Source organism: Cyprinus carpio, chromosome B16, assembly GCF_018340385.1.
Source record: "Cyprinus carpio isolate SPL01 chromosome B16, ASM1834038v1, whole genome shotgun sequence".
Lineage (NCBI taxonomy): Eukaryota > Metazoa > Chordata > Actinopteri > Cypriniformes > Cyprinidae > Cyprinus > Cyprinus carpio.
Window position 1 is genome coordinate 21724895 of NC_056612.1, and position 22581 is coordinate 21747475.

At 36.4% G+C, this 22581-nt stretch overlaps 2 protein-coding genes across 3 annotated transcripts in view; one reads left to right on the plus strand and one right to left on the minus strand.

Moving 5' to 3' along the window:
- The window catches only part of LOC109066019 (oxysterol-binding protein-related protein 10-like), a 48500-nt gene extending 35543 nt beyond the window's left edge, over positions 1-12957 (plus strand). For both annotated transcript variants that reach the window (XM_042741482.1, XM_042741481.1), the window contains 6 exons: positions 199-345; positions 2453-2942; positions 7164-7350; positions 7434-7616; positions 10021-10174; positions 11054-12957. In XM_042741482.1, coding sequence (XP_042597416.1) covers positions 199-345; positions 2453-2942; positions 7164-7350; positions 7434-7616; positions 10021-10174; positions 11054-11098 — 1206 coding nt within the window. In that variant the 3' untranslated portion in view covers positions 11099-12957. The remainder of the gene's footprint in view (positions 1-198; positions 346-2452; positions 2943-7163; positions 7351-7433; positions 7617-10020; positions 10175-11053) is intronic.
- Positions 12958-13597: 640 nt separating this feature from the next.
- Positions 13598-22581, minus strand: part of LOC109106616 (dolichyl-diphosphooligosaccharide--protein glycosyltransferase subunit STT3B) — a 42656-nt gene continuing 33672 nt past the window's right edge. The window contains exons 8-16 of the mRNA XM_042741483.1: positions 21807-21855; positions 19599-19753; positions 18560-18771; positions 17429-17616; positions 17168-17339; positions 16836-17009; positions 16243-16356; positions 15862-16068; positions 13598-15009 (exon numbers count right to left, since the gene is read on the minus strand). Coding sequence (XP_042597417.1) covers positions 14929-15009; positions 15862-16068; positions 16243-16356; positions 16836-17009; positions 17168-17339; positions 17429-17616; positions 18560-18771; positions 19599-19753; positions 21807-21855 — 1352 coding nt within the window. The 3' untranslated portion in view covers positions 13598-14928. The remainder of the gene's footprint in view (positions 15010-15861; positions 16069-16242; positions 16357-16835; positions 17010-17167; positions 17340-17428; positions 17617-18559; positions 18772-19598; positions 19754-21806; positions 21856-22581) is intronic.

Genomic DNA, 22581 nt, shown 5'->3' on the forward strand with positions numbered 1-22581 from the left:
ATCTTATCATTTAGACTGTCTATGTAATAATTATGATTTACCATTATTTGATTGTTTTTCTTATGCGGTGGATATGGGCTTTCACAGCATGCCATGTATGTAGTGTATAGAAATTAGGTTTAAAATATATTTAATAGTAAATAACAAATGATCTGTGTTCAGTAACATTTGGAAATTGTCCTGTGTCTGTGTTTGCAGAACTCCAGCTCAGAATCGGTGGACTCCAGCGAGGAGATCACAGACACAGAAGATAATGAGGAGGAAGACCTCGGAGTCCTGGATGACCAGAGGAGCATCATCCTCCATCTGCTGTCTCAACTCAAACTGGGCATGGACCTCACACGGGTATATGCACGCACGCACACACACACACACACACACACACACACACACACACACACACACACACACACACACACACACACACACACACACACACACACACACACACACACACACACACACACACACTTGCTGTCCCACCCAAACTAATCATGATGTTGAAATGGTTGTGAAACAATTTGGCCATTCCCAACTTGTTTACATTTGCTCTTCCTTTTCATATACAAACAGGAACCACTCAAGGCTATTTATATCCTCTTGATCTCAGGGAACAAAGGATGGGTTTCTAGCTTTTTACAATTTTGAAATCTTTATTATTAGATTTTTATTATTAGAACATTGTGGCATACACCCACATTGTGTGCCATAAACAAAAGTAAAAAACAACAACAACCTTGTTTTAGGGGTGGATTAATGTTTATCTGTAACTCAATATACCAAAATAGAGGTGTATGTTATGTCCTTATTTAGAATTTAGTTAACAACCGGACAATCTCATGCTTTTTTCTATGTATTAAAGTTTTGCATGGACATTGTCTAGCTTTGGACACAGATTGAGGATGTGCCATGCTACGTGAAGAAGAATATTATTAACATAATCATAGCTCAGGGCAAATTCAGTTTCATAATTATACCTTACATAATCAGTTAACAAGAAACGTTATCTGATTCGATGTTCCTATTCGTCCTCGTGATTAGGAATCGAATGGACTAATTCAAGCGTGTCGAGAGGTGTCGTGATATTATTGTCCTAATTACGCTTCATCAGCCTGAGGAATATTTCAGTGTTGTGATATATGTTTCTCTCTCTACTACCTACCTCGTCTTTGTTTAGTCTCTCTGAGAGGAACATTTCCTTCTGGGCTTGTGTTTATAGTTCAGCAGGATTTGAGCAGTCATTTGGATAGCTCAGATGATGAAGTTCAGTGATGTGTGTGGATGTGTACTGTAGGCCACAGGGGGAATGGACAGAGCATTGATCCATGGAGTCAGAATCTGTGATACAGAGACTAGCATACAGTTATTATGTTATTACATATTAATGTGTGTTTACACTGACAGCAGATCACGTTGCATAAAGTTGAATAATATAAAGTAAAATAAGCTAGGCGTGGGCGATATGACCAAAATCTTATCACTATCCGAGTAATTTTATTTCATGATAACGATATATATCACAAAATAGTTATTTTTGCTTTAAATAAGGTATTTATGATATCAAAATTTTTGATACCATAGAAATGTCATAATCCTAGTCATCAGTGTCAATATCAACTTTCAACTATTCAAGGCCTATAAAGTGGAAAAAAACATGTATGCACATCAATGATAGTGCTCAGAAATAGACTCAGACAGCACGCACATATAGCGAAATGAGTTCTCTTTCACTGATGATTGCGTTTCAATGGCCTAAAATCATTTGTTTTTAGATCACAATGCTTAAAAACATGTGCAAACGATAAGTTTTCTTGACCATGTAGCACAGCAATGTTACATGAATGTGTAACTGTGATAGAGACGATAGTTCGGAATCTCTACCAGTTGACAAATTTCTACCGGTTAATTTTGTCAACTGGTATATTGCCCACCCATAATATAAGCAATATCACACAGCTAAGATTGCTGTTGTTTTGTTTTTTTTTTTATCTATGTGGATTTGAGTGGCACATGGCCAATCAGCTGATTGAAAAACAGATTGCAAGTGTGATATTGCTTTAATACAGAAATTGAAGAAACAAGAAGTTAGGTACATTATTAGGTACAATATTGCCAGTTACTTTCTGTTTTGCTTCGACAATAAAAACAGCTCTGAACAAAGCCTCAGCAGAGTCATTGCTCAGTATAGTAGTGAACTAGTCAGTGTTTTTAAACAAATTGGTTGAGTGAATTATTCAGTGATTCACCCATTCATGCTAATTAATCAGTGAGATTTTTAAGATTTTTGAGGGTTTAAACTACAGAAATGGTGACATTCTGTCTGGAATGTGCAAACACAGAGAAGTTGTGTGATACAAATATAATATAATATGTTCTTTGCTGCTCAAGTTTCCTCAAATCAGCAGCTATATATATTGGTCAGATAATGTATGCCAATATTATTTGTTCTCAGGTGGTGTTGCCCACGTTCATCCTAGAGAAGCGCTCTCTTTTGGAGATGTATGCCAACTTCATGGCCCATCCAGATGTGTTTTTGGCCATCACATCTGGAGCGACAGCAGAGGAACGCATGATCCGGTTTGTGGAATACTACTTGACTGCTTTCCACGAGGGTCGTAAAGGTGCTGTGGCCAAGAAGCCTTACAACCCCATTCTGGGAGAGAGCTTCCAATGCTCATGGGACGTACCGCAAGATAAGGTGCGGCCCCTCAGGACTACCAGCTCAAGTCCAGCCCCTGCGGCTGCTCATTCCACCCAGACCGCCTCCAATGAAGGGTTAGGATCTTACCGGCTACGTTTTGTGGCTGAGCAGGTGTCCCACCACCCCCCGGTCTCTGGATTCTACTGCGAGTGCAAAGATCGGCAGATATGCGTCAACACCCATGTTTGGACTAAAAGCAAATTCATGGGCATGTCCATAGGAGTGTCAATGGTTGGAGAAGGTGAGTTTGATGCATCTCTCTTAACACCAGTTTCAATTTTAGTATGCTCTATTGGTGTGACAAATATTTTACATAAGGATGCACAGTACACTGGTACCATATCGACTGATAGCAATAAATTTTTGATTTATTGGTATCAGTGGATATTACGTATTTAATTATTTGTGCTCATTTGACATTTTTATGTTAGGTGTATTTTTGTTATCAAATGCTTACATAAAATTAATCTTTAAACTATAAGAATGAATATACAAATTAATATATATGTTTCATGCTACTGCGCTTTATGATGTGATTAGATCATTTTAGTCTGTATCATTCAAGTTTTGAATTCAATAATTCCTTTGTCAGCAGTCTCCTCTGTGTCTCTCCATATCACCGTATGCTGTGTATGCTCTTCTGTATCATCCGTGCCACAAGGATGTGCTGTTTTATTTCAAATCAAAGCTAAATACACTAGAAACAGCGCATCCTTTTGTTTTCTTTGCTTACAAAAAGTGTTCCCGTCGCTTCATATAACCCAGATTGCACGTCTGATGGCAGATGGAGTATTTTGACAACGACTTTCATACCTTTTATGGACCTTGACAATGTTATTTACATGGCAGTCTATGGGACAGTCTCAAGTCTTTTCATCCAAAATATCTTAAATTATGTTCTGAAGACGAACTGAGCTTTTACAGGTTTGGAACGACATGGGGGTAAGTGATTAATGACAAAAATGTTCATTTTGGGGTGCAGTATCCCTTTAAGGGCCTTATAAGTAAGTTATAATATTTTTTAACTGATATGGAACTTAAAAGATAGCCAGTGCAGAGACTGTAAAATTGGGGTAATATGATCATATTTTCTTGACCTGGTAAGGACTCTAGCCGCTGCATTTTGGACTACCTGTAGCTTGTTTATTGAAGATGCAGCACAACCACCTAGCAGTGCATTACAATAGTCCAGTCTAGAGGTCATGAATGCATGAATTAGCTTTTCTGCATCAGAAACAGGTAACATGTTTTGTAGCTTGGCAATGTTTCTAAGATGGAAGAATGCTGTTTTTGTAACATGGGAAATATGATTTTAAAAGACAAGTTGTTGTCTTAAATAACACCCAGATTTTTGACTATAGAGGAAGTAACATTACATCCGTCTAGTTGCAAATTGTAAATTCTGTGTACTGTTTTTTGGTCCAATAAGTAACATCTCTGTCTTATCTGAATTTAATAGGAGAAAATTATCGGTCATCCAATCTTTTACATTTTTAACACACTCTGTTAGCTTAGATAATTTAGAAATTTCACCTGGTTTCGTTGAGATATATAGTTGAGTATCATCAGCATAACAGTGGAAACTAATCCCGTATTTTCTAATAATATTACCAAGGGGCAACAAGTATATTGAAAATAGCAGAGGACCTAGGAAAGATCCTTGTGGCACTCCATATTTTACTGGTGATAAATGAGATGACTCCCCATTTAAATAAACAAAGTGGTAGCGATTCATCCATAAGATCTTACTATGAGTCAGGTTTGCATACTAAACAAAACATTTCTGGAAAACTGCTAATATAGTAATATAGTTTCTTAGAAGCATTTATTTATTCATAAAGTTGTGTTGTGTTTATGGCAATCATTTGTCTGTTGGGATCGTTGAGTTTCGTTCATTACTGTTTGATTAAAGCCTGAGGGTTTGCTCATTCAGGCAGAACTGTTTTTCCTCCATCCTCTCAGATGTGTGTCCAAAGAGCATACCGTTATATGAGTGTCGGCCTCAGGGCATGTGATATTTACTGGTGCTTATATCACAACTCCATCTGTCTCAGAGAATAACAACAGAAACGTACTGCTGTTTGAAAAACTCTCCCCTTGATGTTTCACTTCACTCAGTTGCTTGATGTTTCATTCTGATTCTAAAACTGGTGAGGTGCCAACAAAGGGAGTATTTTAAGGCATTGTCATCGCACTCCCTGATGCAAAGGCTGTTCCAGAATCTCTGCTTCCTGAATCTATCTATCTATTTATTTTTTTTAACTGTTATTAATTTATTTTTTTTATAAGTAGCGTTTTTTTTTTTTTAATGGTTAAACTATAATAACTCTGGCATGACAATTTTCTTTTATGAAACAGTAAAATGCTCACTATTCTAAAAACCCATTTGAATTTCCTGATGGAACCCATAGTCAAGAAGGATTCCAGGCTTCATGACTGTATTAAGAGTGCTTGAACAGCCTTAACACTGTGAATGTCCCACATGCTAATCAGCCATGTCGGCTCCATCAAATGTAGTTTCCTCATGTGTCAGCACAGATGAATTCAACTGTCCTCTACTGGGATCTTCAGAGAAGCTCTGCTATCAGCATTCTTACGGGGAACTGCTCCAGCAGCACTGCTTCAGGCCGCAGCACGCTTGACCCTTCTGGAGCAGAGATCCAGAGACAGGGAGCCGAACTGCACCCGCCCCCTTCAGCTCTCTTGTCTCTTGGAAACAGATGTGCTGTTGTCAGACCTGGCTGAAAGCCCACAGAGATTTTGCCACTAGACAGCTGTCCATTATGTAACCAGAATAAAAAGAGGCCAGGCCCACTGAGAGAGCTGCTGTGGACATGCTCGTGCTGTTCAGATGTTACCCGAGTTACACAGCTAGACGCGATTCATCATTTTAATTAATAACTTCCAACTGTAGTTCGAGACTTGCATCATAATATAGTATATTAAAATCAAAGTACACCAGGAAACTGATATAGTTAAATTACTGAGAAAAAAATCTGTCATCCTGTTGACTGATGAATCAGAACAGGTCAAAACACATGACACTGGGCTGTACAGAAGGATTATAGTGGTAATTACACTTGAACTTCATTAAAAAAAAAAAAAAAAAAAAACTAACAGTCCTAAATGCATGCTAATGAATTGTTAATATAATTTGGAACCAATTCTAATATGCTCAAAAAAGTAGTTTTGCTTTAGGATCCAGATTTTATATTGGTCGTAATGTGTTGGCATTAACATAATTGTTTCATCATTCAAAGGTAAACAATGTGTATATATATATATATATATATATATATATATATATATATATATATATATATATATATATATATATATATATATTGCTCTTAATATTACTGTGAACCTTTCATATTTTCAGCTTACATTTTCAACTTTTCAGTTTTTCCTAATTAACTTTTTATGTATTTTTTATAGTTTGTTGTGGCTTCCATTTTGCTCATTTCAAAGTTCTGTATTTCCAATTATTATTATTTTTTTTGTTTACATTTGCTTTTATTTTTTTTATTGCTTTTAGCATTATTTGTATACTATTATAGTATTTATTAATAATTTATATTAGCTTTTATATTATTTATTTACTTTTTTGTAATTTTATGTTCTTTTTATTACATTTCTATTTTTATTTTTAAATACTATGTATTTATTTATTCATTTGTTTATTAAATTTTAGTTTTAGTAATTTAAGTGCTTAAACTTAAACATTTTAATTTAGCTGGTTGCCAAGGCAAAAAAATGTTTTTTAATCTAATATTTTTATGTCAGCTGTATTTCAAATGAACAAAATGTTTGTTATATATATTTTTAGTCTTAGTTAACAATAACATCACTGTCCATAATCCCACTGCTCTAAGAATCCAACTTTTCAAGCTTTTAATATTTCTTTTTCAGTTGTTTTCCTATTCATAATATGGATTAAGTAGCAGAATTAAGCCTTTGCAAAGTTCATAAAACATCAAGTTGCCAAGCAGTGAATATTGAATTATTTGTTAATTTTGACAAAATAACTAAAGATCCTGGATCAACTGAACTAATACATTGAAATATGTGATTTCAGTTTATCTATTAGGATCTTATTTCATTATTTCTTTGAGAATTCTTACAGGACATTTGATTCCTTTAGGATTGGTTGGGACTGATTTAGAATTGAAACAGATTTTGGACACAATGTGATAGATTTTGACATTTAAGAGCACAGTTTTTGTATTAATGCAAAATCACTGTTCATGTTTTAACTTGATCATAACCTAAACATCTAGCATAATACTTTGCATGATTTTTTTATTTCTCCTCTGCATCAAACACGCAAAAGCTTTGTAAACTCCTTCAACGTGGATCAGTATTGCTGCCAATCTTTTATATGAAGATGAGCTGAAACCGTTCTGCACTGTATCTACGGTTCCTGGTGAGTGTGTGACCTGTGCCCTGTGTTTTATGTTAGGAGTGTTACATCTCTTGGAGCATGATGAGGAGTACGTGTTCACGCTGCCGTCTGCTTACGCTCGCTCCATCCTCACAGTGCCCTGGGTGGAGCTGGGCGGAAAAGTTTCCATCTGCTGCGCCAAAAGCGGATACTCTTCCACCGTCACATTCCACACCAAACCCTTCTACGGAGGGAAGGTCCACAGGTGAGAGTGCAGAGACTTGTCTTTGAGAGCCTGTTTTATTTGAGATCAGGTCAAACCGTTTTTCTTTTGTCATTCTCCAACAGAGTCACGGCTGAGGTGAAGCACAACCCCACCGGCACCATCGTCTGCAAGGCTCAGGGGGAGTGGAACGGGACGCTGGAGTTCACCTACAGCAGCGGAGAGACCAAAGTGATTGACACCTCCAAACTGCCAGTCATTAAGAAGAAGATCCGGCCGCTGGAGAAACAGGGCCAGTATGAATCGAGGTGAGGAGATCCGTTCATGAATTTAGCTTCAGTAATGACAATATGAGAGAACTGATAACCAGAATTAACATGAAGGATCTTTTCTTTGAAGTTGCTATAAGCATTGTTTTACAATTTTATATTCATATTTCTTTTCATTAGTAGTAGACTTTTCAATTATGTGAGTAGCAGCGTTAAACCTTTGTTTAAAAGTGTATAACCATTAAATATTGTTTAAATTCATTTTAAATATTGCTAAATATTGTTAAAATTTCCTCAATTTATAAACTTGCTAAACAACTCAATTTTGTTTTGTTTTGTTTGTGATCCCATAAGATCAGAGTAGTCAGGTCTGTGTGACAACTCACAAATTTAATCATTTTTATGCCTTTTATTTTATTTTACTTTATTTTATTTTAATTTATTTTATTTTATTTTATTTTATTTTATTTTATTTTATTTTATTTTATTTTAAGAGTTGTCATGTCTGTGTGACAAAGACAACCCACATATTTAATCCTTTTTATGCATTTTCAAATTTCTTTTCATTTTCATAATTCTTGCTGTATTTATTAAAAGGTGAAAAACAAAACAAACAAACAAAAAAAACGTAAAGTTCATAACCATTGAAAATACCTTAATTTGGCAATTTACCATTTTACCGTATAAGCTGAACTAATAAACTGAAAAATGTATTTCATGAATTTAATTTAGTAGGGTTTTAATGTACAAATATATATATATATATATATATATATATATATATATATATATATATATATATATATATATATATAATATATATATATATATATTTGTACATATATTTGTACATATATAATTAATTTGTTGCGGCCATTCGGGTGTAGTGTCAAAAAAGGCCAAAATGGTCTGATTGTCAGACTTGCCAAAGTACAAAATGGACCAAGAATACAAAGTGACGTGGAATAAAGCCAAGTATGGTGACCCATACTCAGAATTCGTGCTCTGCATTTAACCCATCCAAAGTGCACACACAGCAGTGAACACACACACACCGTGAACACACACCCGGAGCAGTGGGCAGCCATTTATGCTCTGGCGCCCGGGGAGCAGTTGGGTTCGGTGCTTTATTGGGACTTCCCCAATAAAATGGACTAAATACATTTCTATAAATAATGTGTATTTATTTAGTTACTCTGTTTTATCCATCTTGTACACAAGTCCATTACTGTCTATTTTCATCATGCTTCAAATGGGAGCATAGTGAAACCTTCCTTTTAGGGAAAAGAGGCACTCAGACAATAGAAATAAATAATGAGGGTAGAAGATCAGAGCTCAGTGACCCAGATAATACCATTCTTCCCTTCTAGAGCTCTTCTAAAATACTCATGACCCTCATCCACCGCTCTGGCCCTGAGCGAGCTGCAGGCTTCACTTAATAATCTCTAATGCTGCTTATTGGCTTTTTGTGGAGGAGAGATCCAGCTGGACAGGACCGAGGCCATCAGAGTAGCTCTCAGCCTGGTGTTACCTCACACGCGTAATGCAATCAAAAGATGATACAGAGCGGCAGAGAGGTGCAAGCAAGCAGTGGTATGCATGCCAAAAGTGTGGATCTATTGATCCTCGAAAAGGTTTGGGGGTCTAATTTAATAAAAGATTTGGCTGATTCATCATCTGAGGTTGCTTTTCTTATCCTGATCAATACGGCTAGACATAACACCCTTGACTAAACAGCAAAGTTTTGCAGCTTATTCTGCTCAAGAAACAACCGTTTGAATGACTTGTAAAGTTATTGCCCATATTGCAAAAAAATACATTTTCAATATGTTTTAAACATATTTCAAAATATCCCATAACGGCAAATATATATTGCTTGTATATATTTTAAAATATTTAGCAAAAAAAAAAAAATTATATATATATATATATATAATATATATATATATATATATATATATATATATATATATATATATATATATATATATATTTCATCATACTTTTATTTTTTTTTTTGTCCACCCTTGGCCATTTTCCATCAAAATATTTATATTGTCCAAAATTTCAAATGGCAAAATTATTATTACAATTGAAAAATTACATTTTTTGCTCTTTGAAGTACATTTTATAACATACACAATTATTAAAATAATTGTTTTATGTAAAAAAAAAAAAATCCTAAGCAACATTTAGAATATGTTTAAAATACATTTTGTGTTTCTAAAAGTAATTTAGAATTTATTGCCATGATGGCAGTAGTTTTCAGGTGCAATTTAGGGTCAGTTTTATCTGAGGTGTGTTATTCCACAACCATGTACAAGCATGAAAAAATCATATCAGCCAGACATCTTTTAAACATGATTCTTTCCAGACTGTGTGCAGTATTTATGTGACGGTCAGTGAATCAAGCGTTTCTCTGTCTTGTGACACTGATTGACAGGAGGCTGTGGCAGCGTGTGACAGCGGCACTGAAGGCCGGCGACATCGATGCAGCCTCTGAACACAAACACCAGTTGGAAGAGAAGCAGAGAAGAGAAGGGAAGCAGAGAACGGCCAGCAGCACCACCTGGAAACCCAAGTACTTCATTAAAGAGGTGAGGCTTTCTAATCCTACACTAAATAGCATACTTCATGAGGACTTGCAGTATCAAAACCTTCATTTGTGCATAATCATACCATTTTTAATTTTCCTAGGGATGAACAAAACTACATTTACTAATAAAACCCCTTTATATTTAGACTGGTTTCAGTTCACCAGACCTCAGTCAAGTGTGTTTTTAACGAGATGCCTTAAAATTGGACCAAACCTAATAAAAATAAAAGTTCAACCATTCAGAAATTTAGAGCTGCGAGACATTTCCGTGTTTAAAGTCTAAAACTCATCAAGGCTACATGATCATAAATACAGTAAAAAAAGTAATATTAAGAAATATTTTTATATTGTAAATATATTATTTTAAAAATATATGTATATAAAATATATAATATATACATATATTTATATGTATATATACAGTAAATACACATGTATATATTTAAGAAATATATGTAACATATTTCAACATGTCATGTGACTAATCGCTCTGGAAAAGTACGTCATATACAGTACATGTAAATATTTCTTAAATATATACATGTAGGTGTGTGTACTTATATAATATATATAATATACATATAATATCTATACACAAACTTATTTTGGATGTGATTAATCATTTTGACAGCACTAATATGTATGTTTGTGTGTGTGTGTGTGTGTGTGTGTGTATATATATATATATATATATATATTCAATTTAGCATTTTATGTAACATTATGCGTCATGTCAATGTATTTACAATAGGGCCAAATATTATTAATTTCCCTTCACTGTCCTGTCTTTCATGATTAGCTTCAACGTCATGCAGGATATTGGTTTTCGAATCAGATCTAGCATGTCTATTATTTGTTTCTGTCCTTAAATTGGCTGCAGGGGGATGGATGGGTGTACCACAATCCTCTATGGAAGACGAAGTGATGAAGTCAAGCTGGAGCCACATGATTTGGGTCTGTCACAGACTGTCAGCCCTGCGGATGGGAGCGTCCATGTGAGCAAGGGGCTGGCCGACCAATGGGACTCGAGCAGCAGGAAAAGACATTGATCCATTTCAACTCCTCTCATGGAGAATGCAAGGTGCCAAAAACAAAAAATGAACTTGAGGGTGGCAAAAAAAAAAACAAACAAACAAAAAACTCAAAAGCCCCTCTGGATAATGAAGATTTGGATGTGGAGGCCTGAATTGTGTGACCTTGTGCAATATCTTTATATTTGTATATTAATTCTGGTAATCAATACTGAGTAAAGTGTTTTTTCACGCAGGAGAGATGTAGCATCTGTATCAGAGTATAAATGTTATAGAACTGTTATTTTAGAACACCGTAAAGGCAGATATTGATGCAAACAGCATTCTGGGTATTCGTGAGCAGTGATGTATTCATGTTCAATAGAGCTCACCTCTCATGTTCTTACCATTTTGTTTGAATGACTGACTCAATCTTACCATACGAGGACAGTAATGTGCTTCAGTTAAACCTCCTGAAGAAAGAATGGATATAAGGAAGGAATAGATTTTAAAATCATGTGCAAATGTTTTTTTTCCCTCATGATGATTTAGTAAGGTCAGTGATATGCATGCAGTGTAGACACTTCACTTTTCATTAAATCCAAGTTGGTTTCTAAAAAGTAGATCTTCAGGAGTTTGACCTTTTCACACGGTTTATTTTTTAACCACACAACACCATGTTTTTTTTTTTTAAACCGAGAAACCAAAACTATTTCTGCAGAATCAAATGCTGTTGGTGTTACTCGGCTCACGTGGTCACACATATACACGATAAAAATAAAAATGCACATTGTATTTAATCCTAGCTGTTTTGAAATAAATCAGGAGATTAGACTATTTTTGGGTTTTGTCTAATTAGTTTCAATTATTTGTAATTTTTCAAATACATTTGTCCAAATATACACGTAAACATCATATAGTAATTAACAGGGTCACACATGTAGACAACATTGAGCTTTTTCAAAAGACAAGTTCGTTTGAGACCAAATGTTGGTTACTGGAACATACATTTCCCATAAAGAAACATATTTGAATCTTGAGCAATAGTTGAACGTAACCATGTGGTTAAATATACTAAATGAGGCCAGTGTTGTATACAGACATTCGATGTTTAAAACTAGCTATGGTTCATTTTATGTTAGATAATCATTCATCTTAACAATACAAATAATTTATGACTTAAAGAAAAATGCTTAATGTATACAGCTTTAGTAGAAAGTGAAATGCATTCCATTTACAATGTATCTAAAGTAGGAAAAAGCAGTTGTCAGTTAAACTGGCTTGATTTTGCAAATCTAAATCAGTTAGTGTAAGAGTAAAGCCACAAATTCTGATATCACTAATCAGCTTCCCCCTCAGTATTTTCATAACTAGGACAAATGTGAGTAATATTTTTAAAACCAGCTGAACCACAACCAGTTACATAACTTGCTCCTTTTGTAACTTCCGTAATAGGCACAAAGTGTCTCGACTGAATGAAGATGAGTGCCTTGGAGCGTCTGATGGAGACGGAAAATGGTGTATTACAGCTGCACTGGTCTCCGTACCAGTGAACACAGAGCTTTGATCAAAACACTGGCCATCAGCACACACACATAATAGATTATTAAAGTAGATTTCAGGTATATGAAAGCCAATTTAACATTTTTACATGCCATCATTTGCTCCTTTTGACCGCAATTATACTGTGTGGTTGTAAAAACCATATTTCTGCATTAAAACGTATTAAAATGTAATTGTATTCTGACTAAATAAATTCTAAACATGAAAATCACATTTTGTTAGACTATACTTTAACCAGTACTATTTTTGAGGAGAAATACATTTTTCAGAATAGTGAAGGAATTGTGACTGTATGCTCCAAAAGTGTTGTCGTGATGTACTTTCCCAGAATGATTAGACACGTGACATTTAGAGCTAAACTTATTTGTTTAAAAACTTCTGAAACAGAGCCGTTCTGAAAGACGTCACATTCTTGAGCTGCTCCTCGATGTAATGTGCTCTGGCTGCCGCCTGGAGGACACCTGTAGAGCAACACCGGTGACTTACAGCCGGAGATGTTTTTACTCATTCTATAAACAGTAGAAAGATGTTCCAGGACAAAATGGAAAAAAAAAAAAAAAAAAAAAAAAAAAAAAAAGGATGAGAGTGCAAGCATGGATAAGGCAGATTCTTTCATCGAGTCTTTTAATCACAAACGGCATCAACTCATTCTTACAAACAGCATCTTTGCCTTTCTCGCTCTTTTTTAATATTTTACAATTAATTAAATAAATACAAACTATAAAAAAAAAAAAAAAAAAAAAAAGAAAAAAAAAAAATACAGTTTTTGCATTTCAGGATGAAAGGCTTCCTCTTCTCAGCTTCAAACGCATTCTTAATAAATACCTTCCCCTAAGCTGCAGAGCCCTCTGAGTAGAATAATATGGATATGTAATGGAGAAGAGGGGGAAAATCAATCAAATTTTCCTTCTAAATATTTTACAAAAACAGATGAAGCAAAAGCAATATGCAAGGATGAAAACCAGAAAGGCAGAAAACAAACAAAGAAGGACGTTTAAATGGCATCCCAGAAGAACCGAGGAAAAAAAAACACTGGATGTTGCAGGAAGTGCCCTTTTCAACTTAAAAAAAAAAGATTGGAATATTCACACTAAAAATACGCACTCTCCACCTGCATGCTACTCAGTAGTGGATCCACATTAAGGTGAACTAAGACAAAGTGCATTCAGGCTAGTAATGCAGCATTTTATAAACCTACAACTAATTCAATTCACTCTTTGTCCTGGCAGACAGTCGTTTAGGAAGGGGAGAAAAATTCCATTTATAATTGGCCCAAGAAAAACATCCATAAGCATCTGTTTTTCGCAAATGTGTGCGCAGGAAATGCCAAACCACAACACCCCCTCTGGACAAAACACATGAACAACAGAGGAAATAAAAGCGGATTTTCTTCATTTGAATTCAGAATTATTGCATAAAATCTTACAACCAATAGAAAAACGGAGAAAAAAAAAACATTCAAAATGATGTGATAAACAAAACCGAATTTATATTCAAAATCACCACAATAGTTAAACATTATTAATAATCAGGTCCTTTGTGATGACTATCTTAGAAAAAGAGCCACAAAGAAGCCACTGCATTCTGTCACGTAGGAAACCGGGTTTGTCAGATAACCGTTGAAACCAAGAGAGCATTTTAGGGGCTATTCCACAGATTTTTCCATATCTTTTATTTTTAAATCATTTTTTTTTTTTAATCAAAAGTTAACCATTTATTACAGGCTCTGACAAAACAAAAAAATCTCTTTGGTGCTCCAAGGTTCACTGAGCTTGATGAAATTCATATTTGTTGGTTGTTTTAGCATTCGGTTGGATTATATTAAACTGTACCACAAAAATAGTGCGTGCCGTTTGAGACACAGGCAGCGCTCTCGCTTCACCAGCACATTCAAGTACAAAAGAAAACAAAAAACAAAACAAAACAAAAGAAGAGAACGCAAGAACAAAACTAAGTCCAGAGTCGTCAGATTAAAACCCCGTCCTCGCCTCATCCTCGAACCCATCATGGAACCTCCGTGTCATCATGGCAATCGCCAAAAGCCTCCAATCAAACGTTCTCAGGTGGGCGTCGCCAGACAACATGTTTGTTCTTCTTTTTGATTGGTGGATTACTTACTAGTTGCATTTGTCCTTGTCTTTTGTTTTCCTCTTTTTCCATTCTTAACGTTTTCATTCAATAGCTAAACAGACTTCTTGCTCAGTTTCTTGCCTTTTTTCAGAACCAATTTGTTTTTGATGTATCCCCTCTTCCTCTTGGCTGTCTGTGAACCAGAGGAAACAAGTATATTAGAAACAACATATCGGAGGAGTCAACATTCATAAAGAAAATTTAGTACTATATCTCAAACAGACTATGGTGAAAATCGAGATTTATGTTAACTAATCCAAGTAAACAAAGGGAACTTTTGTTCAAATACTTGTAGTATTTAGTTTTTAGTTGTCATTTGGCTATTATCATTCATAAAGAATATTTTCATAAAAACAATAAAAATGTTCTGTTAATTCCTGAACTTATTTTGTTTAGCTTTCTTTGTAAGGATTGGGTTGTTACCGACATCTGGTGAAAATTTCATGTCAACAGTGCCTTTAGAAATATATTCACCGAGAAAAACGGTGACGTGTTCAATACTCATTTTACCCGCTCTTCATATTTATATATTTATCACTATATATACACACACACTATACAAAGTAATATTTGTAAAAAAATAATACTGTAGCAAAAATATTTAAAAAATGAATTTACATTCGCTAATTGCATATTTATAATATAGAATATTCATATATTATAATAAATATTATAAAATTCATATTTTTAAACAATATTTATTATCATATAAATATGTATTATTATATCATTAAAAAGGCTACATGGACATCGTAGCCCTCAAACATGCATTTTGTTCTTGTAACATTAAAAAATTATCAACAGTCCTTAAAATTGACATTTTCAGGTCACTCTGGTGGTTACTATGGTCTTAATACAAATACCCCAATTAAGCTACATCTCTTTAAATGAACCATAACAAGAGCACATTTAAAATGATTGACGTTTAGACTGACACATCATAGATGTTCAGAAAGCTGCTTTAATGGAATCTAGAGGGAAGAACCTTTTTTGAGGTGTACTTCTGCTTGGCTGCGATGTTGCGGAGCTTGTGGTCCAGAGCCTGTCGGTTCTCCTGCTTCTTCACCCTGTAGATGCGCACCAGCCAGTGCTCGGAGGTGAACGCCTCCTCCAGGTGCTTCAGACGGATGTCCTTGTTGCCGATCTCTGCGTTTCGTGTCCGGTCAAATCCAGGAGGTGTGCGGAAATCCAGCTGGGGACGGTGTTTTGGCATTAAGCAAGCAGCAAGGTTTCGTCTATATTTGCATTACAACACTATCAGAGATAGCGATAGCTCAAAGATCAGCCCTCGTTTCCACCATTGTCATAACACAATTACAACACTCTTGTGTATAGACCTAATGATTTAGAGGGTAGCAACACTCACTTGCATTTCCCCAAAGCGGTAGTAAGACATCTTGTACATCAGGCAGTTGAGCAGGGTTGGAGAGCCGGCCTTATCCACCCTAAACTCCCCCTGCGGTGTGAAGTAATCACTTTCCTACAGAAGAACAAAAAGATGGCCGTTTGAGGACTCATCTCTGCCATATGTAATAGCAGAACACATCGGCACAATCAAATGATCTCTGTTCATTAAAAGCAAAGTTTGGGGGGAAAAAAAAGACATCACAAAAATAAAAGCATGTAAATTATGTATAATAACAGGAATATTTCTCGTTGTTGGCGACCTGAAGCCAAACAACAGTAACTGTCCAAGACGGTGAATGTTACACAAAGCGCTTCATTAACTGCTGTAGCGGTGGTGCATTAGGAAAGATTCATTAAGACACACAATGTCTCAGCGTTAATGTGACAGTCTAACAGCACACTGAAGCACAGAGCCCCATCAGAATGCTAAAATCCTGTCAGAGAACATCATTACCTCTATAGGACTGCCACAAAAAAAGATGCCAACTTCTATGGTTATTTTCATTGAAAAAACATATTACAAATTCAGCAACACAATAACTTGACACTGACCCGTATATCTTTAGGGTGCTCTCCCTCGGCAATGCGCACCATCCACAGGAATTTGTTAATGTCGTCGCCTGAATATCCAATCACTCCCCCAAAAATGATCAGGACGTAATCCACGTCCAAGGACTTCATAATCTCATAGGCTGCACTCTCATTGGAGGACATGGCTTTACCAACCTGCAGAGGAAACAGAACACTGAACATGATCTTTCATTGTCCTCAAGATGGCACTCCTGAGCTAAAGACACCAAAACAAATCAGTTCAATTCTTGACGATTTAGAAAAAGTCACAATTTCTACATAACAGCAAATTCGAGGGAGTTGTCTGTCCTCACCAGTGCTATGTGGCTGTTATTCCACGTGTTGTTGTCCACCAGCGTGGTGCGGTTGGCCATGCCTGCGATCTGATACCCATAGTCCCACCAGGACATGACTCGAGCATGTTCATCTGTATTCTGCCTGAGCCAGTAATATGCTTCACGGAAATCATCCAGAATGTTGCGCGATCTGGAGGTAATTAGATATGAATGAAGAAAAACTTCTTTAAAATGAAAATTATTCTAAACAAGAAATACATGACATGAAAGTGCTCTCACCCATCATGGTTGTATGACGCCAGCACTACACTAGGACTGGAGTAAGCGTTGCTGGTGACCCACGTGCAGTGCACAGCAAACATCATCAAGAGCATCAGCATTAACATGGTAACAATGCTTTTGATGTTGGGGCCCAAACCCTCCTCTGGACGGTCCTGCTCCGAAACATGCTTTCGGACTTTGCCGGCCTGCAAATGAACATGGACACACCAATTAGACCAGACTGAATATAGATGAGCTACAAACAAGCTACCCATGTTTTCTGTAACAACAACATATTGCCTATAAACCAACACAGGGTCTTCAAAGAGGGTCTGTCAATTACTGATCAAACTGTTAAAAAAAAAAGCCGTCACAGATTCTTGGCAGAATGACATAGTTTTGCACAGGCCCCATCCATGAATGTTGACTGACAGTGGCATCAGTCTTTGGTTTTCGACACAGACCCGTCCTGAGTGAGCCGTCGCAAGAGCAGGAGCAGACAAGAATGTCTCCTAAGCGATTGAGGTGTTTTGTTGTTAGATGTAATGATGAACATAGCAGTCGTCATTTACTCCCGACATCTGATCTACCTAAATGCATCTATGTTCGCGCGAATCATTCATGATCCAGCTTCACCTACAGAAGAACTGAAGGTTTTTGTTTATGAATCTTTGCACATCACCTTTCCTAATAATGTGCTAATTAGCAAGTTTCATAATGAATGTATCTTAAGTTAAGAGTCTCTCAGAGAGCAGCTTGCTGTAAACAGAGCTGTTTTTGACAGGGTAAAAAGGGTGTTGTTTTATACTACCATTGAGCAATTTTAACTAAAGTATGTTATAGACTTTTCATTAAGATCCTACAGAATCATATCAACTTGTGGAAAATGGGCATCCAATGACCCCTTTAATAATGATGATAACCAAAACTAAAAAAAAATGTTGCAAGTTAAACATTAAATATATCTAATTCTGCTTTTTAATAATAATAATAATAATAATAATAATAATAATAATAATAATAACTTTATTATTATTATTATTATTATTAAAATGCATTTAAATGGTACCATGCACGTGTTACTATATGGCAGGCTTAAAATGCAAAATTTATCCACCAAGGTGTACTAACCTTTGCCCCTTCACTGACCTTATCATAGAGGTTCCCCTGATTCCTCTTGTCGTCTTCATCACTGCTGTCCTCAGCCGGCGGGTTCTCACGCTTCATGTCATCACCCAGGTAGTGCTCAAACACACTGGAGAAGGCAATGGCTGAGAGCATGCACACCACTGGGGTGAGCGTCAGCATCAGACGCACCATCACACCGGCAAAGTACACCGCGCTGATGGCGTACAGAGCCACTAGAGGGCAACAGAGAAGACATTTATGATTCCAGCAGACAATGTGGAACTGCAGTGTAGAATGAATGTTAATGAACTGCAGTGTAGTGTTTATAGCTCTGTACTGGATAATGACTCCAGAGAGAAAAGGAAAACACAGAACTGGGCCTTTAAACATGTCGAAACATGTCGCCTGCTCACGTTTCCCTTGTTTATTCTAGTGAAAAACCTCAGGAATGCCATGACAGCAATTAAAAATAAAACAAACTCTTCTGGGGACTGAGACTAATTCAATGCATTCTGTTCTCCACAAATGAAAATACTCATAACAGACATCAAAACATCAGTGAGTGTTCTCAGGCATAAACAGGATACAATCACTACAAATTGAAATTGTTCAGAATAAACAACCTGCTGGCAGAAATAAGATCAAGGATGTTTAGTGGCACTTCTGGAAGAACAAAATTAAGTTTTTACAGAAAAGCAAGAGACATTTCAACAATAAACCCCAACAACACTTCATATATTTTCAATTCTATGGATATATATTTTTTATTATTTTTTATAAACGAAGGCTTAAAATGATTACAAGAAAATGAAAAAGACATTAGCTTGGTTAAGTAATTCTATTTACCATTCATAAAAAAAAAAAAATATTTGGACATGTAAGTCATTGCATTGCATTACAGATGAAATCATAAAATAAAGTGTCATTTGGAATCAAATGATGCTAGAATTTCTCTCAGGACTTCACATTTCTGAGCCATTTTTGCAAAAACTTTAAACAGTGAACTGAACTGAATGCAGACACATCGTCTGGTAATTTCAAGGACGTTAGACATGCTCACCAAAGACTCGCTCATCGTTGATGTTCTTGATGCAGAACCAGAGGCCTGCTGGGAAGGTGCAGACGAGGATGTGCAGGTCAAAGAAGAAGGAGACCCAGGTGGTGGGCTGGTGCTCTGACACAGAGGCGATTATGGGGATGTGGATCTTTGCGTATCTGAGCAGAGGAGGCAGGGAGGGCTTTGTTAACTAACTTACTGTGTTAAATGTTGCAAATAAAACTAACCAGCATTGAAGGGATAGTTCACCCAAAAATTAAACTCACCCTCATGTCGTTTCAAACCCATAAGACAAATTAAGATATTTTTGATGAAATCCGAGAGCTTTCTGAACCTGCACAGAGAGCAATGCAACTACCACATTTAAGGCCCAGAAAGGTAGTAAGGACATCATTAAAATAGTCCATGTGACATCGAATAATGACACAGAAGCGAATTGTTGAATAAAGTTATTTTTGTTATCTTTGCGTACAAAAAGCATTCTTGTAGCATCATAAAATTAAGGTTGAACCACTGATGTCACATGGACTATTTTAATGATGTCATTACTACCTTTCTGGGTCTTAAACTTTTCAGTTGCTTTGCTGTCTATGCAGGGTCAGAAAGCTCTAGGATTTCATCAAAAATATCTTAATTTGTGTTCTGAAGACAAACGGATTTGGAACGACATGAGGTTGAGTAATTAATGACAGAATTTTCATTTTTGGGTGAACTATTCCATTAAATTACAGCATTAAATATCGGAAAGCTGCACTAACAACAACTACTGGCTAATACGATGCCTCTTGCTATTTGGCTAGCAGTTGACATGAACTAAACTGACACAGCCTAGGTGACGTCAGACAAAAAGATGAATCATTTCAGAGGAAGAATGCACTTTTGATGAAAGAGTATGAAGACGGTCAACCATCGTATATTTCGATTTCATACTGACTTAAAAACCAGTCTAAAATTTTTTAGAAGGGTTCAGTTAGACTGTGTCAGTTTAGAGTGCAAAGCGTCCACAAAATCCACATCAAAACAACACTTTGAAGAATAAAGCCTACTATATATCAGCAAAGTGCATCTCCAATGGCAAAAAAATAATAAAGTTTCACTCCCTAAGGGCTAAAGTTTGCTTTATAAAAAGAAAACAGAACCCAATAAGTGAAACAATGTCAAGACTCTGGACAGGCGTAAACTGCTCGGTGTGTTAAAACGGGTGCAGAACAAGGGGTCGTTTGTTGTGAAGTTGCTCTGCTGTTCACCCTCTCAATTTTGCTGCATTACTGTGCTCAATTTTGGCGACTATCAGTGTTGTGATCATTATCTGGCGACCTGACCTTCTGAATCTTTGCGGACTGTGGTGCAGATGGCTGACTGTGCACAGCGAGAGCTCGACAGGACTGTGGGTCTCCCTGCAGAGCTGCTGCATTGAAGGAGTTACACATTTATGAATTTATGATGGGTGACGTTTTACTGAGGGCAAAGAACAAGAAGCTGGCAAAAAAGTAATGGGTTAACGGCTGAGAGGTAGAAGCATAAAATCACTCCAGTACCTGCAGGGCTGCCAAAATTTTTTATAATTAATCGAAATTACGTTACAAGGCCCATCAGTGACAACAACCTCTCCTATTGAGTGTATTTGATCCACAGCTGTATTATTTGTTTCACAGTGCACAAAACTAAGTCCTGAAAAGTTTGCGCTAAATGTTGCACCAGTTGCTTTCACCATACTTGGTGTAACACACAATATACTCTGCAAATGAGTGATGCGACAAAACTGGAATGCCTTGAGCATTGTTAGCTTCCTGTGTATATTATTCTTAAAATTAGTAGTTTTTCATGCTGCTCAGAGAGCCAGTGTGAAGCCAGCTGTTTAGGTCTTGCTTTACTTCTGTATAAAACAGCAATAAAATTACTTCAAATAACAATTACAATTTGTCATAATATCAGGCACTACTTGTGTATGAACTAGAAGTGGGGTTTTAATGGCGGTGTGAATGAATATCAACTGGAGGCAGCTTCTCAGACATAATCCAAGCAATCCAAGAGGCTGCTTACAGACATAAATCATGCTACATGCTAGAGCACTCGACAAAATCAGGTCTTTTGTTGTTAAGCCGCTTAAAAGGGTGTGCTAATGAGCTATTAGCAACTTACTCATACGATGGAACACCAAAACAAAACAAAAAAAAAGTATATGCAATGTAAACTGTACAGCATACTTACCCTGTGTCCCAGAGAGAGTAAAAACGCCCACTCCAAGGAGCAATGTACCCTGAAAGCACATTAACACAACAGAGTGATTAAACACAAACGCACACACACAAACCACCCGACCATTACTGACTCAAGAGCACTTTCAAGCAGCTTCTGAGGAGCTGACGAGCTTGGACTACGTCTAGTGAACCTTAATACCACACACATAGCCGGCAACGTTTTCAATTAATCTACACCGCGAGACTGCGCTCGGTTTGAAAAGCAGTGTGGCGAGCAGAGGGAAGTGCTTAATGAGATCTCAGAGGCCTGCTGCAGACGAGGCCCTGCAGCAGAAAGATTAATGAAAGCCCTGGGTGCGACGGGAATACAAGCAAATCACCCTGACTCCATATATACCGGCAGAGGTGCGGTGTTAAGAGGCTGAGGTCATGGAGTCACGCTGTATTCAGGTGAGAAGGCAGAGAATTGGATGTGATGGTGTGGATGGGTTTTTTCTTTTTTCTCCTTTCTTACTGAAAGATGTTTGGTTTGGCTGATTTATTCAAGGTCAAAATATAATTTAAGAATTTGTTATTCGAATGTCAAAATAAAAAATAAAAAAGCGTTTTATAGTTCATCAGTGTTGTGTCCTCTACGTGACAAGTAAACAGCAATGAAGCTTTTTTAAATTACGTTGAGAAAAAAAACAGCTTTTTATTCTGCAAATCAGTCACGCAGTGTGACAATTTATTATGGTGCAATCTATTTACTGACAATCTTGTAAAATAATGCAATATAAAAAAAA